The sequence below is a fragment of the Echinops telfairi genome, unplaced genomic scaffold (genome assembly GCF_000313985.2).
Source record: "Echinops telfairi isolate 266 unplaced genomic scaffold, ASM31398v2 ScPeMD7_29;HRSCAF=101, whole genome shotgun sequence".
In the NCBI taxonomy this organism is placed as follows: Eukaryota; Metazoa; Chordata; class Mammalia; order Afrosoricida; family Tenrecidae; genus Echinops; species Echinops telfairi.
Window position 1 is genome coordinate 9,708,810 of NW_022103926.1, and position 17,751 is coordinate 9,726,560.

The 17,751-nt window shown below is 50.4% G+C and overlaps 1 protein-coding gene across 1 annotated transcript in view; it reads right to left on the reverse strand.

Annotated features, from left to right (window-relative positions):
* Positions 1 to 17,751, reverse strand: part of PI4KA (phosphatidylinositol 4-kinase alpha) — a 119,041-nt gene that overhangs the window by 63,615 nt on the left and 37,675 nt on the right. The window contains exons 4-13 of the mRNA XM_045289575.1: positions 14,020 to 14,108; positions 12,733 to 12,805; positions 11,842 to 12,101; positions 11,254 to 11,320; positions 9,259 to 9,407; positions 6,679 to 6,744; positions 4,969 to 5,065; positions 3,137 to 3,328; positions 1,790 to 1,890; positions 1,096 to 1,225 (exon numbers count right to left, since the gene is read on the reverse strand). Of these exons, the coding sequence (XP_045145510.1) occupies positions 1,096 to 1,225; positions 1,790 to 1,890; positions 3,137 to 3,328; positions 4,969 to 5,065; positions 6,679 to 6,744; positions 9,259 to 9,407; positions 11,254 to 11,320; positions 11,842 to 12,101; positions 12,733 to 12,805; positions 14,020 to 14,108 (1,224 nt within the window). The remainder of the gene's footprint in view (positions 1 to 1,095; positions 1,226 to 1,789; positions 1,891 to 3,136; positions 3,329 to 4,968; positions 5,066 to 6,678; positions 6,745 to 9,258; positions 9,408 to 11,253; positions 11,321 to 11,841; positions 12,102 to 12,732; positions 12,806 to 14,019; positions 14,109 to 17,751) is intronic.

Sequence of the window (17,751 nt, forward strand, 5' to 3'; positions counted from 1 at the left end):
GGGCCACCTCCCCGCAGGGAGGTACGCACACCTGAGAACAATCAACCCCCTGAGACCTCCAGGGCAGCATTAGCCCACGGATGAAGTTGAGAAGCTCGGGAGGGTTAAGCAGGGAGGCCTGGAGACGGAAAGCCCAGGAAGTGGGCTGAAGGATGTGATAAGGTAGGATCAGCTGTCAGTGACGGGAGACAAGATGGACAACCAGTCTACTCAGTAAGCCTTCATTCAATTCACAATAAAAAGCTAAAATCACACATCATTAAACAAACCACCAAGGGCACATGGCTCCCTTTCTGTGAATGAAAGCAATCGCTTTAAAGACATCTGACAGCACGTTCCAGTCTACTCAGTAAGCCTTCATCCAATTCACAATAAAAAGCTAAAATCACACATCATTAAACAAACCACCAAGGGCACATGGCTCCCTTTCTGTGAATGAAAGCAATCGCTTTAAAGACATCTGACAGCACGTTAGGGACAGAGCTGGCCTGAGAATGGCAGAAGGGGGAGATCGAGTACGTGTAAACACAAAGGAGGAGGTGCAGGTGACAGTGACAAACAGGGACCCGTGCACCCAGCCTGACACTTGACTGTGACAGTAATCACTCTCAGTCAAGGGCCTGTCCTCAGAGCCACATCCAACCAACTAACGATGTCTGCAGCGGGCCAGGGTGAGGCAGGCACGAAGGCAGGGGTCTCACAGTCAGGGAGACCCTCGTGGCAGACCCCTCAAGTAACTGGAGTCTGGGGTTCTTCATTTGAAGGGCCGGGGAGGCCCACTTCCTCAGACATGGTTAAGACCAGCAACTTGAGTTAGAGGCCTAAGGGTGTCCCATCACGGTGGGCCTGCCTCAGGTCATAAGAAACACTGCCATGCGCGCTCTCGTGGGCAGTGGGGCCAGAGGAGAGGGTGCAGCCCAGTGTCCGGCAAATATAACACCCACAGTCAGATGAGGTACCTGAGGGAGACTGGGGCCGCAAGAGGCCCGGGTGTGTGTGGGGTTGTTGTCAGGAGTAAAGGCCCAGGGAGGCACCTGGGGCATGACCTGGGGGTAGACAGAGAGGGGAGGAGCCTAGCCAAGTGGGACTGGTTACCTGTGTGGTACTGACTGTGGTACTTGTAGAGCTTCACCAGCACGGGGGACGGGATGACCAGGAAGTCTCTCAGGGAGGGCGTCACGGAGTGGACCACCACGGGGAATCTCTCGCATAGACGGCCCAGGCCCTGCAACACAGGGGCCAGGCGTCATGGCCCCAGCAGCCTGACTCCTCCCAGGTGCCCTTGCTCCATCAAACACTCCCAAGTCCAAGTGCCAGGAGGCTACTTTCCCGTGAGGCAAAAAGACAAACAACAAACCAGCTCAGTGCTGTCGAGTCTGTCCTGACTCACAGCAACCCAGGGTTTCCCAGACTGCCAATCTTGATGAGAGGACACTGACTCTGCTTTCTCCCCAGGGGCAGCTGCTGAGCTTTCGTTAAGACACTCAGCCCGCTGCACCTCCAGGGCCCCTCTCCTCCACCTAAGAGGGCTGTCTATCGGGAACACGCCCTTATTTCTCCTGGAAGCACGTGAAGGAAAAGAACACCAAACAGGGTTGCAAGCAGCGGTTTCTGGAGTCAGAGGTATCTTGGCATGGCAGTGTGGGCTCACCAACAGCAGGGGACACCCCAACACATGGCCCCCACTCTCCTGGAGGCCTGGCCTGAGCTCAGGGGCAACCCAGCTCCCGCCCAAGCAAGCTCCCCTGATGAGTGGGTGGCCAGTGGCCCTGCTAAGGGCGAGACTGACCTGCAGACAGCAGATGAGCAAGGGCAGGTGGGCAATGATGATCTTGCTGGATGTCTTGGACTGCAGTTTCTCTGACAGCTTGATACACAGGTTTTCTGCACCTTCATGTGAAAGAGGGGTGGGGAGGATCGTTGGGGGAGAGCTAGGCTCCATAGGGGTTTCACTGGCTGATTTTTCAGAAGCAGATCGCCAGGCCTTTCTTGCAAAGTGCCTGCGGGTGGCTTTAGCCAAGCATGTTACCCAATCAGACCACCCAGGACCAGCAAACCTACAGGGTGGCGCAGAATTGCCCCACAGGGTTTCCCAAAACAGTTCACATTTACGGGAGCAGATAGCTTCACCTCATCTTTCTCGAGCTGAGCTGCTAACCACAGGGGTTCAAACCACAGGCCTGCTGGGGAGCAGCCCGACGCCAAACCCACTGTGCCACCGCCACCAGGGCTCCTCACAGCATTCTTACTCATCAATGAGTCACACCATTTAACTTTCAAACACATAAACTCACTGCCACCGAGTCCATTTTGATGCACCGCAGCCTATAGGACAGGGTTTCCATGACTAACTCTTTACAGGAGAGGAAAGCCTTGTCTTTCTCTGGAGGTGGTTTCAAACTGCTGGCCTTTCGGATGGGGCTTTCTACTCCAGGGCTCCTCTAATTAAATCTTAAGAGACATGCTTTAAGCAGGGTTCACCAATACAGGCAGGGGACACCGGAAAGCAAGTGGAGGCCAGCGTCTGAAGCTCAAGTAACAAATGCTCTCTACCGCCACCAGCCTGCAGGTCCCCCACCCCCACCCCAGTGCCCCGCGAGCCTCAGATAGCACCTTGTGAGCCTCTGCTGGCACTGTGTCCTGCCACCTTCCCTGAGGGGCCCCTGGGTGCACAGGTGGTGAGACTGCTCAGCTGCTCGATGGAAGGTTGGAGTCCACCCAGGGGCAGCTTGGAAGAAAGGCCTGGTGACCTACTGGCAACAAAATCAGCCACTGACTGAAGCCCCATGGAGCCCCGCTCTGCCCTGACACGGACACACTGGGGTGGCCAGGAGCCAGCAGCTGACTGGATGCTCACTCACCCTCCATACACTAAGCCTCCAGCCTGAGCTCTGGCTGCTCCTCAGAAAAGGAGGAGCAGCCACGGGCGGGACCCATAGGCTCCATGGCTTTGAGCATGACACCTGCCTGCCAGGCCCCGCTTCCTCAGCCTCGGGACAGGGCACTAGACTCATCCCTCCAGGCTGCTCAGTCAAGGCGTCAGAGGTGGGCAGTCTCCATGGCCCTCTGGGACCTGTGGCGGGAGTGACTTTGGGCCTCGAGGCTGGGTGTCGCTCTGCGGGGCTGTTGGGCTCACCCTGCTCGTCTTTCACAGCCCAGCCCATGAGGTCCACACAGGCGGCGTTGGCCTGGCAGCGCAGCTTGAGGGGGCTTAGCTCGTTGTGGACACGGTCGGCATCGTGCAGAATCTTCTGGAGCTCCGCCTGGCTCGTGTTGAACTGCTCCAGCACAAAGTCGTGGATCTCCTTCACAAAGGAGGTTGGGAGGTCTGTGGGAAGGAGAGAGCAGGGGTCTGAGTCAGAGACTGGCAGGACACTGAACTTGGATGGTGGCGGTTCTAGCCTGAGGGGGGGTGGAGGGGGCATGCCGCTCGCTGCAGCAACCCTGAAAATGTTCTTGAGGACATGCATGGAGGGGCAGTGCCCATGGGTCTCCACACGAGTCCCCACAGCAGGCAGAGCGGGGGGGGGTGTCTCCAAAGATGTGAGCGCCACACTTTGCTTCAAGCACACACCGGGATGAGCCATTGCTAGACTGTGAGCCAGACCTGGGACACACTTCCCATGATGCTAAGCAAAAAGTCTATGGGTCAGCATAGTGGGGCACACACTGGCCGCAGTGGTCAAGAGGATTCCCTAGCCACCCAGTGCTGTTGGTCTTTTCAAACGGCCTTCCCGGGGGCCTGGAGGATTCAGGAGAAACACAGGAAGGACTCACGTCAAAAACAGAAAGGAAAATCAGGTGCCCTGGATGCGTCCCCCTGCTGAGCCCAAACCCTCTGCCACACCAGCCAGACTGGCTTTCTGGGGGCTCTCTGAACCAGGCTCAAACACTCAAGGGAACCATGGTGCCTCTATGCGACATGTTCTGGGACCATCAAAACGTGTGAGAAAGGTCAGCAAAAAACACACCAACAAGAGACTGGAAGGACAGGCAGAAGGCTGAGGGGTAGGGCACTGAGCCATTAGGACATATCTCACTTGAGTTAAGCTGTATTTCTCTTTAAGATGCCTAACATTTCAGGAAGAAGTGGAAAACTCAATGTGTGGTTAGAACGACATGACCTGGATGGGTTAAGAGGACACTTTAAGGAAAACTCAAAAACAAAACAAAAACTGTCATTGAGTCAAGGGTGACCATGGCGACCCTAAAGGGCAGGGTAGAACTGCCTCTGTGGGTTTCCGAGACTGTAACTCTTTTCAGGAGCAGAAAGCCTCCTTTTTCTCCCACGGAGTGGCGAGTGTTTTCAAACTGCTGACCTGTAGTTAGCAGCCCAATGCGTGACCAGTATGCCACCAGGGCTCCATACCTTTGGGAAACCTCCGGAAAAACCATCACTGGTGATATCGGGGTTGCAAGATTAAAAGATTCTTTCTTGAATATACTCCTCCTGCTAAATGTCAGCATTGTGAATGTCTCCCCTTTCTTCCAAGAAGCCTTGGGTGGCAGAGTTGGGTTGCTAACCAAAAGGTCAACAGTTTGATTCTACCAGTCTCTCCTTGGGGAAACAGATGAAGCTGTCTGCTTCTTTAAGATTGACAGTTTCTGAAACCCCCGGAGCAGCTATACTCCATGAGTATAGTCTCCATGAGTTGAGTCAACTTGATGACCATAGAATCAGGCAGCTGTGGAGCCCTGATGGTGCAGTAGGTTAAGTGACTGGCTGCTAAGAACCCAAAGGTAAGCGATTCAATCCCACTAGCCGTTCGGTGGGAGAAAGATGAGGCAGTTTGCTTCCACAAAGGCTGACAGCCTTGAAACCCTATGTGGTAATTCTCTTATGTCCTATTAAGTCACTGGGACTCAGAAATTGAGGACAGCAGACTGCTTTTTCAAGAGAAGCCACAGTCTGCAGTGGGGGATTTCCCCCCCCCCCAACCGTGCCTTCCCTCCTGCCCCGCTCCTCACCCTTCATGTAGTAGAGCGTGTCCCGCAGCATCTTGAACACAGCCACATACAGAGGGTCGCTGAAGGTGGAGTAGTAGAGATCTGCCCCAGGATTGGCCTGCAGGAACCAGATGCTCTGATCACAGGGCAAAGTCCCTCACAACCTCCCCTCATGCTCCTCTGCACATGTCCCCCCCCATCACTCGAATTTGGAGGAGCTGTGACAATAGAGGCTATGTTTGTATCACAAGGGGGGCATTTATCACAGATGTCTCACCCGAGCACTAATCACCCAGTGTACCTCCCTGGCATCACGCCGGGGGAAGAGGCACCTCCCTCCCCATCTATGACCTGAGAGGGCTGTGGGAAGTGACAGGAGCCTAGGTAGGAGACCTGCAGTGTTGTGCCTATGCCCTGTCACTGACACCACAGGCCCCTTCACATGCAGCAGACACTCCAGAAACTAACACACACCTTTGTAAAGACCCTGGTGTAGTGGGTTACGTGTTGAGCGACTAACAAGGTCAGTGGTTTGAGCCCACCAGCTGCTCTGAGGAGGAAAGATGAGACAACTTGCTCCCATAGAGACTTACAGCTGAGGGATTCCAAGGCTGTCAGGCTCTCGGGCAGTGGTCCTCAACCTTCCTAATAACCCGACCCTTTCATACAGTTCCTCACGTGGTGGTGACCCCCAACCATAACATTATTTTCGTTGCAACTTCAACATTGTCATTTTGCTACTGTTATGAATTGGGCAAGCCCTGTGAAAGGATCGTTCAACCCCAAAGGGGTCTCGACTCCCAGGTTGAGAACTGCCTCATCACCCTAGGAAGCAGCTCTCCCCTGTCTGACAGGGTTGCTATGAGTGGGAGTGACCCAGTGGCGGAGGTGTGGTACCGGGCTTTGGCCTCTAGTCTAAAGCGCAGCACTCTTTTTATTCTGGGGGGCAGTGCACTGGAGGTGGAGTGAGGAGCCATGACCTTCACTTCAGGACCTTCCCTGCTCAGCCTAATGGGAAGCTGTGCTTTATTACATTTCTTGACACAGGGCGGCACCAACCCGTGGAAAAGCTTCTGCCCACACAGACAGATGGGGGTGGGGGTGGGGGGGATGGTAAGTGTGCTAAGGAGTCCCAGACAGGGCTCATGGGTAGGAAAGTGGAAAGCAGGGAGCAGGTTTGTGGAGAACCACTGACAGGAGCTGCTAGCAGCTTCCCTGCATGTCACAGTCCTCAGTTGCCGGCCCTGTCAGAAGGGGGCCATGTGTGTGCAGGTGAAGAAACAGGGCGAAGCCCACCTGAGGAGCAGTGAACGCTGTCCTGAGGGCCCGTCTAGCTGAGAGACACAGAGTGTCCTGTGGTGCAGAGGGAACACCAGGCTCTCCCCACCTGGGGGGCACTTCCAGACATTGCCTGCCTGGTTCCTGACCCCAAGGCCCAGGTGTGGTCTGGAACTCTAAGTATGATCTGTGAGCTCTGCGTGGCTCTCGCCACAGACAACCAAACCCAGAGGAGAAGTGGAGAGCCGTGCTTGGGGTGGCTGGGGGCAGGACTGTAGGAGGGTGGAGAGCAGAGAGTTAAGCATTGGGCTCATCCAGACTCTCCTTAATTGCACTCCCACCCCTGAAGTCAGATTCGGATGTTATGACAGCCACCGTTTCAAATGGGGTGTGCGTGGCCCCGGCCCAGCCCTGCCTGCTCTCTGCACACAGGACTCTGAACGGGACCCCTACCTCTGTGACGCTGGCTACCACTGCATCCAGAGACTTGAGAACAGGCTCCTCGACGATCTTCTTCACCTGCCGGGGACATGTGACCGCATGACACGCCGACCCACACCGAGACCCAGAACCACAGAACACACTCACGGGACCAAATGGGATGGGTACGACGGGTCAATCATAGCTAGAGGAGAGCCACATGTCTACCACATTGGTATCTGCTCTCGCTGTCCTGTTACCTGTTCCCACTCATGGTGGTCCTAAGCAGCACAGGAGGACTGCTGCATTAGGGCCTTAGGGGCGATGGCCCAAGCCTTTCTTACCAGGCACCTCACATGCCAACCTCTCAGTGAGCAGCTGTGATCACACCCGGAGACCTTCATACCATCGCCTTCTCAGTGAGTGGCTGACTGTGTTCACACCCAAGACCCTTCACACCATCAACCACTCAGTGAGCAGCTGTGATCACACCCATGGCACAAAACACACACAATTCAGCCATTGCTTTGAGGTTTTCTTAATCTAGCTCACAATGACATCAAATTCAAGAGAAGGACCCAGCTCCTTTGAACTTGCTGATACTAGACTTCGCTGTCACATGGTCCGGTCATGGATAAAGTACAGCCTTGAGCCACCCTTTCAGTCGCTCCCAGGCCCCCTTCCTGGCCAGCCCTCAGGGGCTCACAGCACCTCCTGCTCCTCAGGCCCTGCACGACCGGCTCTTTACATGCTGCCCAGGCGCCTTCACTAGAGTACATCTTCTCAACGGCTACTAGCATTGCTTCCACCCCTTTGCTGGAGCTGCTTTAGTGAAAGGATGAACCGCTAACTCCAAAGTTCAAGCCCATTAGCGGTTCCTGGGGAAAAATGAGGCTGTCTGCTCTGGTACAGATTTACTGGCTTGTAAACCCTAAGGAAGAGTTCTGCTTTGTCCTATAGGGTTGCTGTGAATCAGAAATGACAACAGGTTTGGGTTCCTGTTTAGAATTAACTGTTTATACCCCTTCTCTTAATTTAGTAAAGGGACGTATTGTTCTGTAAAGGGAAGAACTGCTCCAAGCCCCTCCCTGGCTGCAGTACTCAAAGCAGGCCGTTTTCAAAGTATTTGTTGTGAGGTACCGTTCAGGGAGTTCTGACTCACAGCACAACACAACCCTGCCGGTCCTGCACATCCTCCTAATTGCTCCCGTGCGCAAGTCCATTGTTGCAAGCACCGTGTCAATCCATCTCATCCAGGGTCTTCCTTCTTTTTTATAGCATCTCTCCTGAGAACACGTTCAAAGTATAGATGTTCCTGGGTAATGCAAGTCAGGAACCCTGGTGGCGTAGTGGTTACTTATTGTGTTGTGATCCACAAGGTCAGCAGTTCAAAACCACCAACTACTCCTTGTGAGAAATATGGGCTTTCTATTCCCATTAAGAGTTACAGTCTCAGCTGATATCAAGGGTTCAAGTAGAAAGCAAATGTTTTGAGAATGGTGATGGCAACAAATGTACAAATGTGCGTGACACAATGGATGAATGTATGGATTGTGATAAGAGTTGTACAAGCCCCCAATAAAATTATTTTAAAAAAGAGTTATAGTCTCAGGAAACCCACAGAGGCAGTTCTACCCTGTTTTACAGGGTCTATATGAAGGGGCATCAACTCCACAGCAGTGAGTTTTTGGTTTTGGATGGTGCAAACGATTAAATGATCAGCTGCCAACCAAAAATAATGGTTCCAGTCTACCCAGAGCACCTCATAAGAAAGGCCAGGCGGTGTACACCCAAAAATCAGCCTGTGAAAACTTGTGCAGCCCAGCTCTACTCTGAAACATGTGATTGCATGGCAACCAGTAATAAACCAGTCATTTGATGTACAAACAAGTAACGTGTAGAAAAAAGGAATAAAAACTTGCCTAAAATAAACAACAGAGAAGAAATGGAGACTCGCCCAGAAGAGGACCTAAGCTTGATAAGTTAATATATATCGAGAGGAAAATATTTTAAAAAAACAATTCCCCCAACGGACATGTGGCAATATCCGGTCTCCCACTGGATTCCTTGATGTCACACAAGGAAAGGCCACCCTTGAGAAGGCGCCCTTCTGCAGGATCCCAAGGCTGAGATGCATGCAGGGAGATCTTTCTTCCTTGACTTTAATGTCCTCAGGAAGGGGTGGGCCCCTGACACCCAGGTTAGGGTGACCTCACACTTCCTTCAGCTCTGTTCTCACTCACTAATGTCTTCTTGCCTGCCGCCACCCTCTTGGGTGCCGACGCCCATGCACAGGTCACACTGGAGGAGCGGCCTCTCTCTGTAGTGGGTGTGCGAGTTGAGCATCAAGGCCTCCCCACTCACCCCGAGCCTTGTTCTTTCCCTAGCAGAGGGTTGGCTCTTTTGCCTCTGTCCTTGATGTGTGGCGGAGGCAACAGTCCAAAGAGGCTGAACCACACCCTCCTGTGTTGTCCCGGAAACGTGGGACCAGTAGGCTGCACTCCAAAATGGTGATCCTCCCCATTACTCTCTTAGGAAACACAGGCTTTTGACACCAGAGACATCCGTGATTGGGTACACAGGCCATCTACCCAGCCGCCATGCACTGCTTACCAAGTTTAGCAGTTCCTGAAGCATTTCGAGGGGAATGTTGAACTCCCGATAGGGGGCGCCGTTGAAAAGGGGTGAGACGGAGAAGCTGGAGCTGATGGTGGAGAAGTAGTAATCGGGGTCCAGGGCACTCCCATCAGGCAAGCAGGAGGCTGAGGAAAGATAACTCGAGTAAGTCACAGCACTCCCTGTAGGCAATTCCCTCAGCAAGCAGCCAGGGGGCAGCCTGGGCTCCTTTTTACATTCCCCAAGTCAGGACATACAGGGTACCCTCCTCTCAGGTGACACTGTGGTCACCTGGCATAATGTAATGGCCATCAGGGCTTTAGAAGTGCCTGAACAGCCACCTAAGGTGCAACTGTTATGTCCCCTGCCCAGAGGAAAGACACATGTAAACAATCAGCCCCTCAGAACCAAACCCACTGCCATCTAGTTGATTCCGATTCAGCAACCCTAGAGAACAGGGAGTTTCCAAGCCTATAACTCTTCATAAGAATGGAAAGGCTCAGCTTTCTCCCACAGAGTGGCTGGTGGTTTTGAACTGCTAACTTTGCATTTAGCAGCCCACCTTGTAACACTACACTAGAGCTCCTAAAGGGCCATACAAACATTAGCTTCTATAATGGGACCTGAAGGACTAGATGGTGCCCAGCCACCATTACCAACTGCTCTAAAAAGATAGCATTAGAAGGTCCTGGTTAGAGTGGGAGAAAAGTGTGGAAAACCACAGCACTGACTAGGCTTACTGGTGAGACAGAGACTGGTGGAACCCTTAAGACTTTGGCCCTGACCCTTCAGGTTTGAAATTGACCTCATTCCTCTGTTAGAATAATGAATCATGCAGGATCAAACAGGCAGCATTTACCTAAGGACAGAGTTCAGCGGGACGAGGGAGGAGGAGGAGTATAAACAGGAAGCACAAGGAGCAAGTGGGATGTGATGGTACATCCATTGATGGCAATAGACGAGTTATAACAAAATGTGCATGAATGCAAAACTCATGATCTATTCGTAAAACCTTTACCCAAATCACAATAAAAAGTTAAAAGTGTTTTCTTATGTACACACAGAAAAACTTACATCAATGCAACATTTTTAAAAAGTAGCAGTAGAAAAAGCTGGAGGAAGCAACACCTCTTCCCAGTGCAGAGACTCAGCCGGGATAACGACTCACAAAACTCTCCCCTGGGAGAGGGAGAATAGCACCGCTTTGCATGCAGACACACTGAGAAGCTTGAGAGCCACAGGACCCGAGATATTTTATTGCTACAGTCAGACCCCAAGCACACATTACTGTAAGTTTCAAGAGCAGAACAATAATGTTGGCAGGTAAAAAACAAAAACACACTCACCGTCATGGAGTCGACGATGACTCGCACTGATCCTATGGGACAGGTTAGAACTGCCTCTGTGTTTTCTGAGATGGTAACTTCTTAGGGAGTAAAAAGTCCTGTCTTTCTCCCAAGACATGGCTGGTGGTTTCAAACTGCTGACCTTTCAGTTTGTAGCCCAGTGGGTAATCACTATGCCACCAGAGCTCCTAGTGTATGGTAAATATGGATCTAAAATTGTGGAGTTGTTTGAAAACCTTTTTTTTCCCCGTAAAAATTTTTTTTTACTGTGACTTGGGTGAAGATTTACAGAGCTGTGAGAGATGACCATAGAAAAGCAGTAAAACCTCATCTGTCTTTTCAGGTTAAATGCTGTTGGAAAATGTAAATGTGTGAGCTCCAAACAACACGTGGGTCTCTGTAAGTCGGGATCATTTCGGTGGTAGTGAGTTTGCTTTTTTGGTTACACGCTCATTTTTTACTCTTTTCTCTCTAGAGGAAATGAAATTTTCTGACATTTAAATGGAAATTGTTGCCTAAAAGGGTGACCCTCCACATGTATGGAGCAGTGAATTAAAATCAGCATCTTTAATGTCGCAAGAGGACATCACTATGGGCCTGAAATCCAAGCACTGGGTCCACAATCCCAGCAGAAATGGAAGCTCACCGTCAAAGTAATGGAAGGCTGATCCTCCAGGCGAGCTGGGAGGGGGCATCCCTCGTTCTGGGCTGACCTGAAACAGATCACCACAGTCACTAGCAGCACAGACCACGCAAGCCCCTGTCCCATGGCGAAAGACAGGGCACTCTCTGCCAGTCCCTGTTCAAGCCCACCTCCTCCCTGAAGCCCAGCAGGCTACAGCTCTCTATGTTGCTCCTGTTCATGACTGTCATGTTGGTCCCCAGTTCCCAGCAACCCTATGGCACTGGATAATTTTCTAGAATAGGCCACCAGGCCTATCTTCCTAATCTGTCTGTCAGGAAGCTCCAAGGGACCCTATTGGCTCCTAGAAACACACAGGGCTGCAGTGGTCCTGGCTGCCCCTGAGGGTGGTGACTGCCCCTGAAGTGGAGCCTGGGGCTCTCGGCATGGGTGGTGATGATTCTACCACAGAACCACCACTGGCTGCTCTCGACTCCATGCCTATCACTAAATTCCTCCCATGAGACTCTTACTGGCGATGGGACTCTATGAAACAGAGCACACGGAATGGGATTTCTCCCCTGCCCCCTCCCTCTGGGGGTCCTGGCCCACCTGGGAGATGCTGGACACACTGCTGGTCTTCCTCTTCAGGGTGCCCTCCTGACAGGCCATTAGCAGACTGCTGGGGAGGATGGAGCGGAAATCATTGAAGGACCGCCTCCGGGCACCTTCGAGCTCCTCTGGGACCCGGAGGGAATGTGGCGGGATTTTGGGGAAGAGCTTCGAGAGCAGAGACTCCTCTGTGCTGCTGTGACGCCCAAAAGCACGGGAGATTCCTAACAGGCAGGGGACGGCGGATTTGCAGAGATACTCTGGAAGACCAAGTGGGAGAGCTAGAGTGAGAGGAAGCCCTCTGTGGACAGGCCATACAGCACTGAGCTGGAACCACCTACGGCTGAAACCAACTAAAGTCATGGGGATGGAGTCCATCCCAAGGACTGACAGATGATACTTTCAATCTGCCATCCACAGCAGTAATGAGACCGATCTTGTCTCCATCACACACAGCTGCTCTCTCAGGGAGCTCTTGACCTGATTCAGGGCACATGCCCACAAAGAACATAGGTCATGTTAGTCTGTACCTGGTACCTAAACAGTATTATTTTTACCTCCTAGGGTCCTATTGGGGGTGGGGGCGGGGAGGGTCTTAAACAGGAAGGATTACCTTTGATGCTCACAGACTCTACCCAGACAAACTGAGGCCCAGAGAGGTGAAGTTACTTTCCCAAGGACCCCCAGCATTTGTATCGACTATCCTGCTCCCGGCACCTCCAAGGGGCCCCACAGCACACTAACATGCAACTAAGGGAACAAATATAAAATGCTGGTGCCCATCCAATGACGTCAGATCCGCAAGGGCAAAGAAGACGTCCGAGGAGAAACAGGAGAAAGTTGACTACATGGTTGGGGAGAAAAATAGGCCTCGGAAATCTAAAATCCTACCTTTTTCTTGAATCTCCAAGGTCTGGCACATTCCCAAAAGGATGCTTAGAACCTGCAAAAGTGCCTCTAAAATCTGTGACAGCCAAGCAATCGGGGGAGAAAAAAGTAAACAAACAGGTTTATAAACAAAATGAGACAAGTATCACTGAAGTCACCCAGGAGAAGCAGCAGCTTTTAGACAGTGTCTTCTCCAGTGTCTAGAGCTGATGCCTGAGCCCTTCCCACTACAGCTCTTAAAGATGCCAACCAGCTGACCTTCCAGGGCCAGAAAGCCACCTCCACCAATGCGGCCCCATCTACCTCTGGACTGGTACCAAGTTCCTTCCAACACTGGGGCTCACATCCATGGACTCCTGGAGCCACAGGCACAAGTCTCCATCTTCCTCCGTAGTCTGGAGCCAGGTGGTAGGCCCCCAAGTCTTCTCTTTCCCAGCTATCCCTAGTCCCTTCCACCATTCCTCAGGGTGGCAAGTTCTTTGCCGTGCCAATCGCCTGCCTCTGATTTCACAGTAGCCCAACCTGTCTGCGTCCCTCTCCGAATACGGACGGAGCTCAGACTCAGATACATGAAAGCTCGGATGCACCTAAGGAGTTGTACATTCCTTGTGGATTCCAGACTCATTTTGTGGGACATTAGCTTTTCAGCAGACCCCTTAAGACTGCTGATGACTCAATGCGTTTATTTTACAAAGAAAAATGCTTAAAGTTTTTGTTTGTTTGTTTTCATATATGCTGCCCAAATTGGTCATTTTACTTGTTATTTATCCCAACAGGAGCTCCCATACTAGCTCTGGCTCCTTGGACAGGCCTATGACCCCCAGCTTTAGCCTACCAATGGGATCTTCTTGCATGGCAGAGGCCAGGGTTTGCTTCAATGGCGCCCTCTGGGGTGCAGTCCTACACTTGCCCAAGTTCTATGAATCCTCTCAACTCAGTCCATGTTATGCTCATGTCTTCATTCACTCACTGCTGTACAGTCAGTTCTGACTCACAGCAACCCTGCAGGGCACAGACGGATAGCTCCCTAAGGTCTCTGAGACGGTCAATAAGGTTTAGAGGTTTCTTTACAGAAGCACAGATTCATCTTTCTCCTTAGGAGCCACTGGTAGGTTTGAACCACTGACCTTTGGGTTAGCAGCCCAATATATATTTCTTAGAACTGTTAATAACAGTAGAAAATTGACATAAACAAACAGTACCACCCCATCCAATATATATAAACATATATATTTTAACTTTTCCCTCACTTTGAGCTAACGATAACCAGGCCTAGCCAGCACCTCTCACCTCATCTCTCAGGGTGGGGTCCCTGTAGGCCACATCAGACAGCAAAGTCACCAGGCAGAAGCTGAAGTTCTCTGCCACTGGGAGGGAACCTGGGAGACAAAAACACAGACCACATCTTTAGAGATGAGATGGTGGGCCAGGCCTGCTGGCCACAACTCAATTCAATTAGGAATTTCCCTTCTTGAGCAAATAGCTATCGCAGCTGCCCTCCTTGAGATGTGGGCACAACACGCTGGCTGAGAAATATCCCGCATATCTGAGAAGCTCCAACAAACGTATGTGTTTCCTGAGGCAATTTACAGTGTGTAGAGATTGTAGAGCTATCAACAGAGCAGATGCCATGGATACTCAACCAGAATGAAAGCCAGAAGCCACAGTCTTATCAGAGAGTAAGACATGGTAGAAGGCAGCTGTTGAATACTGATGACAATACCTTTGAGTTGAATAAAATGTTGCTTATTTTTTTCTGCTTTGTATTATAGCAGATGGGGGAAATCCTATGAGAAATTCCAAAGATTAGCTCTATCCCCTGAAGTTTTTAAGACCTCCCCTAAAAAGCCTTCTAGGATGGTGGTTCTTGGAACACGGTTTTCAAAGTTGAGAAGGGAACACCACACTTGGAAGGTGAAAGGTGACGGAGCATGGAAATGCGATGCCTCTTCAAACCGTCACCTGGAGGCCCAACTATGTTTTTTTGAACATTTTATTAGGGGCTCACACAACTCTTATCACAATCCATACACACATCAATTGTGTAAAGCGCATTTTTACATTCATTGCCCTCATCATTCTCAAAACATTTTCTCTCCACTTAAACCCCTGGCATTAGGTCCTCCTTTTCCCCTCCCTCCCCGCTCCCCCCTCCCTCATGAGCCCTTGATAGTTTATAAATTGGTATTTTGTCATATCTTGCCCTGTCTGACGTCTCCTCTCACCCACTTTTCTGTTGTCCGTCCCCCAGGAAGGAGGTCACATATAGTCCCTTGTAACCGGTTCCCTCCTTCCTACCCACTCTCCCTCTACCCTCCCTGTTTCGCCACTCACACCACTGGTCCTGTAGGGCTCATCTGCCCTGGATTCCCTGTATTTTCAGTTCCTATCTGTACCAGTGTACCTCCTCTGGTCTAGCCAGACTTGCAAGGTCGAATTCTAGTCATGGTAGTGGGAGCGGGGAGGAAACATTTAGGAACTAGAGGAAAGTTGTATTTCTCATTGTTGTTACATCGCACACTGACTGGCTCATCTCCTCCCCGAGACCCCTCTGCAAGGGGATCTCCAGTGGAGGCCCAACTATTAAAGACTTCATCTATTTTGAATAGTGAGTACAAAAAAAAAAAGAATAGTAAATACCAATCCAAGGACATAATACTATTTTTATACAGACTATTTTATTTACACACTTAAATTACATGGCAGAAGACTGTCACATTTCTACTTTTGTGCTTTTACGATGCCACTTTTGATCCATCTCAAGCTAACATGTGAGTCTGGCAGAACCCAGACTGCCTGCTTCCCACCTGCCCCCAGAGGTGATGAGGTGGATGGTGCTGACCCGGCCCAGTAGGGGTGGGCTGAGAACCACCGACTGCTCTGCAGCACAAAGATGAAGCTTTCTGCTCCTGCGAAGAATTCAAATGGCACGCTGTATTGGGTAACTATGCTACACAAGACCTCTTGAAAGTGTTTAAAAGCAAGGCTAATTGAAGGACTAAGATGCGCCTGACCCAAGCCATGCTATTTCAGTTGCCTCACATGCATGTGGAAGTTGGACACTAGAGGAAGGAAGCACCGATGCATCTGGATTGTGGTGCTTGAGAAGACTGAAAGTAACTGCACCAAAAGGGCAAACTGATGTGTCTTGGAAGAAGTACAGCCAGAGTGCTCCTTAGAGGCAAGGATGGAGAGACTTTGTTGTGGGGAGACACCAGTCCCTGGAGAAGGACAACCTGACTGGTAAAGTAGGGGGCGGGGGAAAGAGGAAGCTCTCAAAGAGCTGGATTAACAGTGGCTGAAACAATTGGCTCAACCATAGCAACTGTCACTGTGGCACAAGGCAGGACAGTGGTTTGTTCTGTTGTGGGTTGGAACAGACTCCATGACACTGAGCAACAACAACAACATCACCTCTGGATTTTAAAAACAAAGGTGGTGCTGTGGTTGTTAGCTGCCATTGAGTCTGCTCCCACCCTCAAGGTGACTTCAGACACAATGGGATCAGGATCGCCAGGCTTTTCTTCCTACTACCTCTGAGTCTGGAAGTTCTATGGAACCCCCTGCAGCATCTTAGCAACATTCAAGGTTCCACTAACAGACAGGTGCTGGTTGCTGGGAGAATTTCTGGGAGTTTCCTGGGAGAATTTCCTCCCCTGAAACAACAACACTGCCTGCAAAGTATACATTAATGCTGCCTTACACACACACACACACACACACACACACACACACACACACACGGGGTTCCCCCCCAAAAATGATGCTCATTTGTTTTTTGATGTGAGGGGGACAGTGCATTTGGAGTTCGTTCCATCAGGTCAGAAGGTCAGACTGTTGTTAATCAAGCTTTCTATTTAGAGGTTCTGAAAAGGTTGCATAACAGTATGTGACAAAAAAGGTCTGATTTGTGGCAGATGGGGACTGGTTTTGCCACCATGACAATGCACCTGCTCATGCAGCCATCTGAGTGTGCCAGTTTTTGGTGAAAAAAACAGCATGCCTCTCTTGCCCCAGACACCCGACTCACCTGACCTCACTCCATGTGACTTCTTTTCATTTCTACAAATGCAGAGGGACATGAAAGGAGAGCAATTTGAAGATGCAGAAGAGGTGAAGAAAAAGATGAGGGAGGTGCCATCAGTCATCCAAATAGATGAATTTGAAAAATGTTTCCAGGAATGGAATTGCAGATTTGACAAATGTATTAAGTGTCATGAAGAGTACTTTGAAAGCGATAAAGTTGTTTTGTAAAAAAAATTAAATATATAGCCTTGAAAAAAAATTCTGGTTTTTTTTTGGGGGGGTACCCCTTGAATATATTATACACACATATGAAATACTGTACAATGATTAAACATTTATATACCTCTAACAATGTTTAAAAGGAGCCCTGGTGGTGTAGCACAAGGCTGTGATCCTAGTGGTGGGCAGTTTGAAGCCATTAGCAGCGTCTTGGGAGAAAGACTAGGCTTTCCATTCCCTTAAATAGTTAGTGTCAGAAACCCACAGGGGATCAGCTCTGAATCAGCACTGACTCAATGGTAATGAGTGAAAACAATGTCTAAAGGAATGCTAGTCTGGTAGCACTGTCAGGGAGGCATTGGGCTGCTAACCCAAGGTTGGAGGTTGAAACCCATAAGCTGCCCTGAGGCAGAAAGATGAGGTTTCCGACTGCTGTAAGGAGTTACAGGATTTGAAACCCTTTGTAGGGTCACTGTGAGTTGAAATCAACCAGATGACAGTGAGGTTGGGTTTAACAATGTTTAAGTCCTGGGAAAACTTAAATTTTATTAGGAATCCAATCCACATATATGGAGTGATATTTGTTTTGAAATTAAGAAGGAAAAAAACCCAGCACCATAACCTTCTAGTATTCTACTTCTTCCCAAATTGAACAACACAGCATGGGCACAGATGTTTCATTGTTTAGAAGCAGCACTCCCTCTATTGGCATTTGTGGACCTTCTAATTCTAGAATATATGCATAATTTTAGCGACTGGGACCAAAAAGGTCATCTT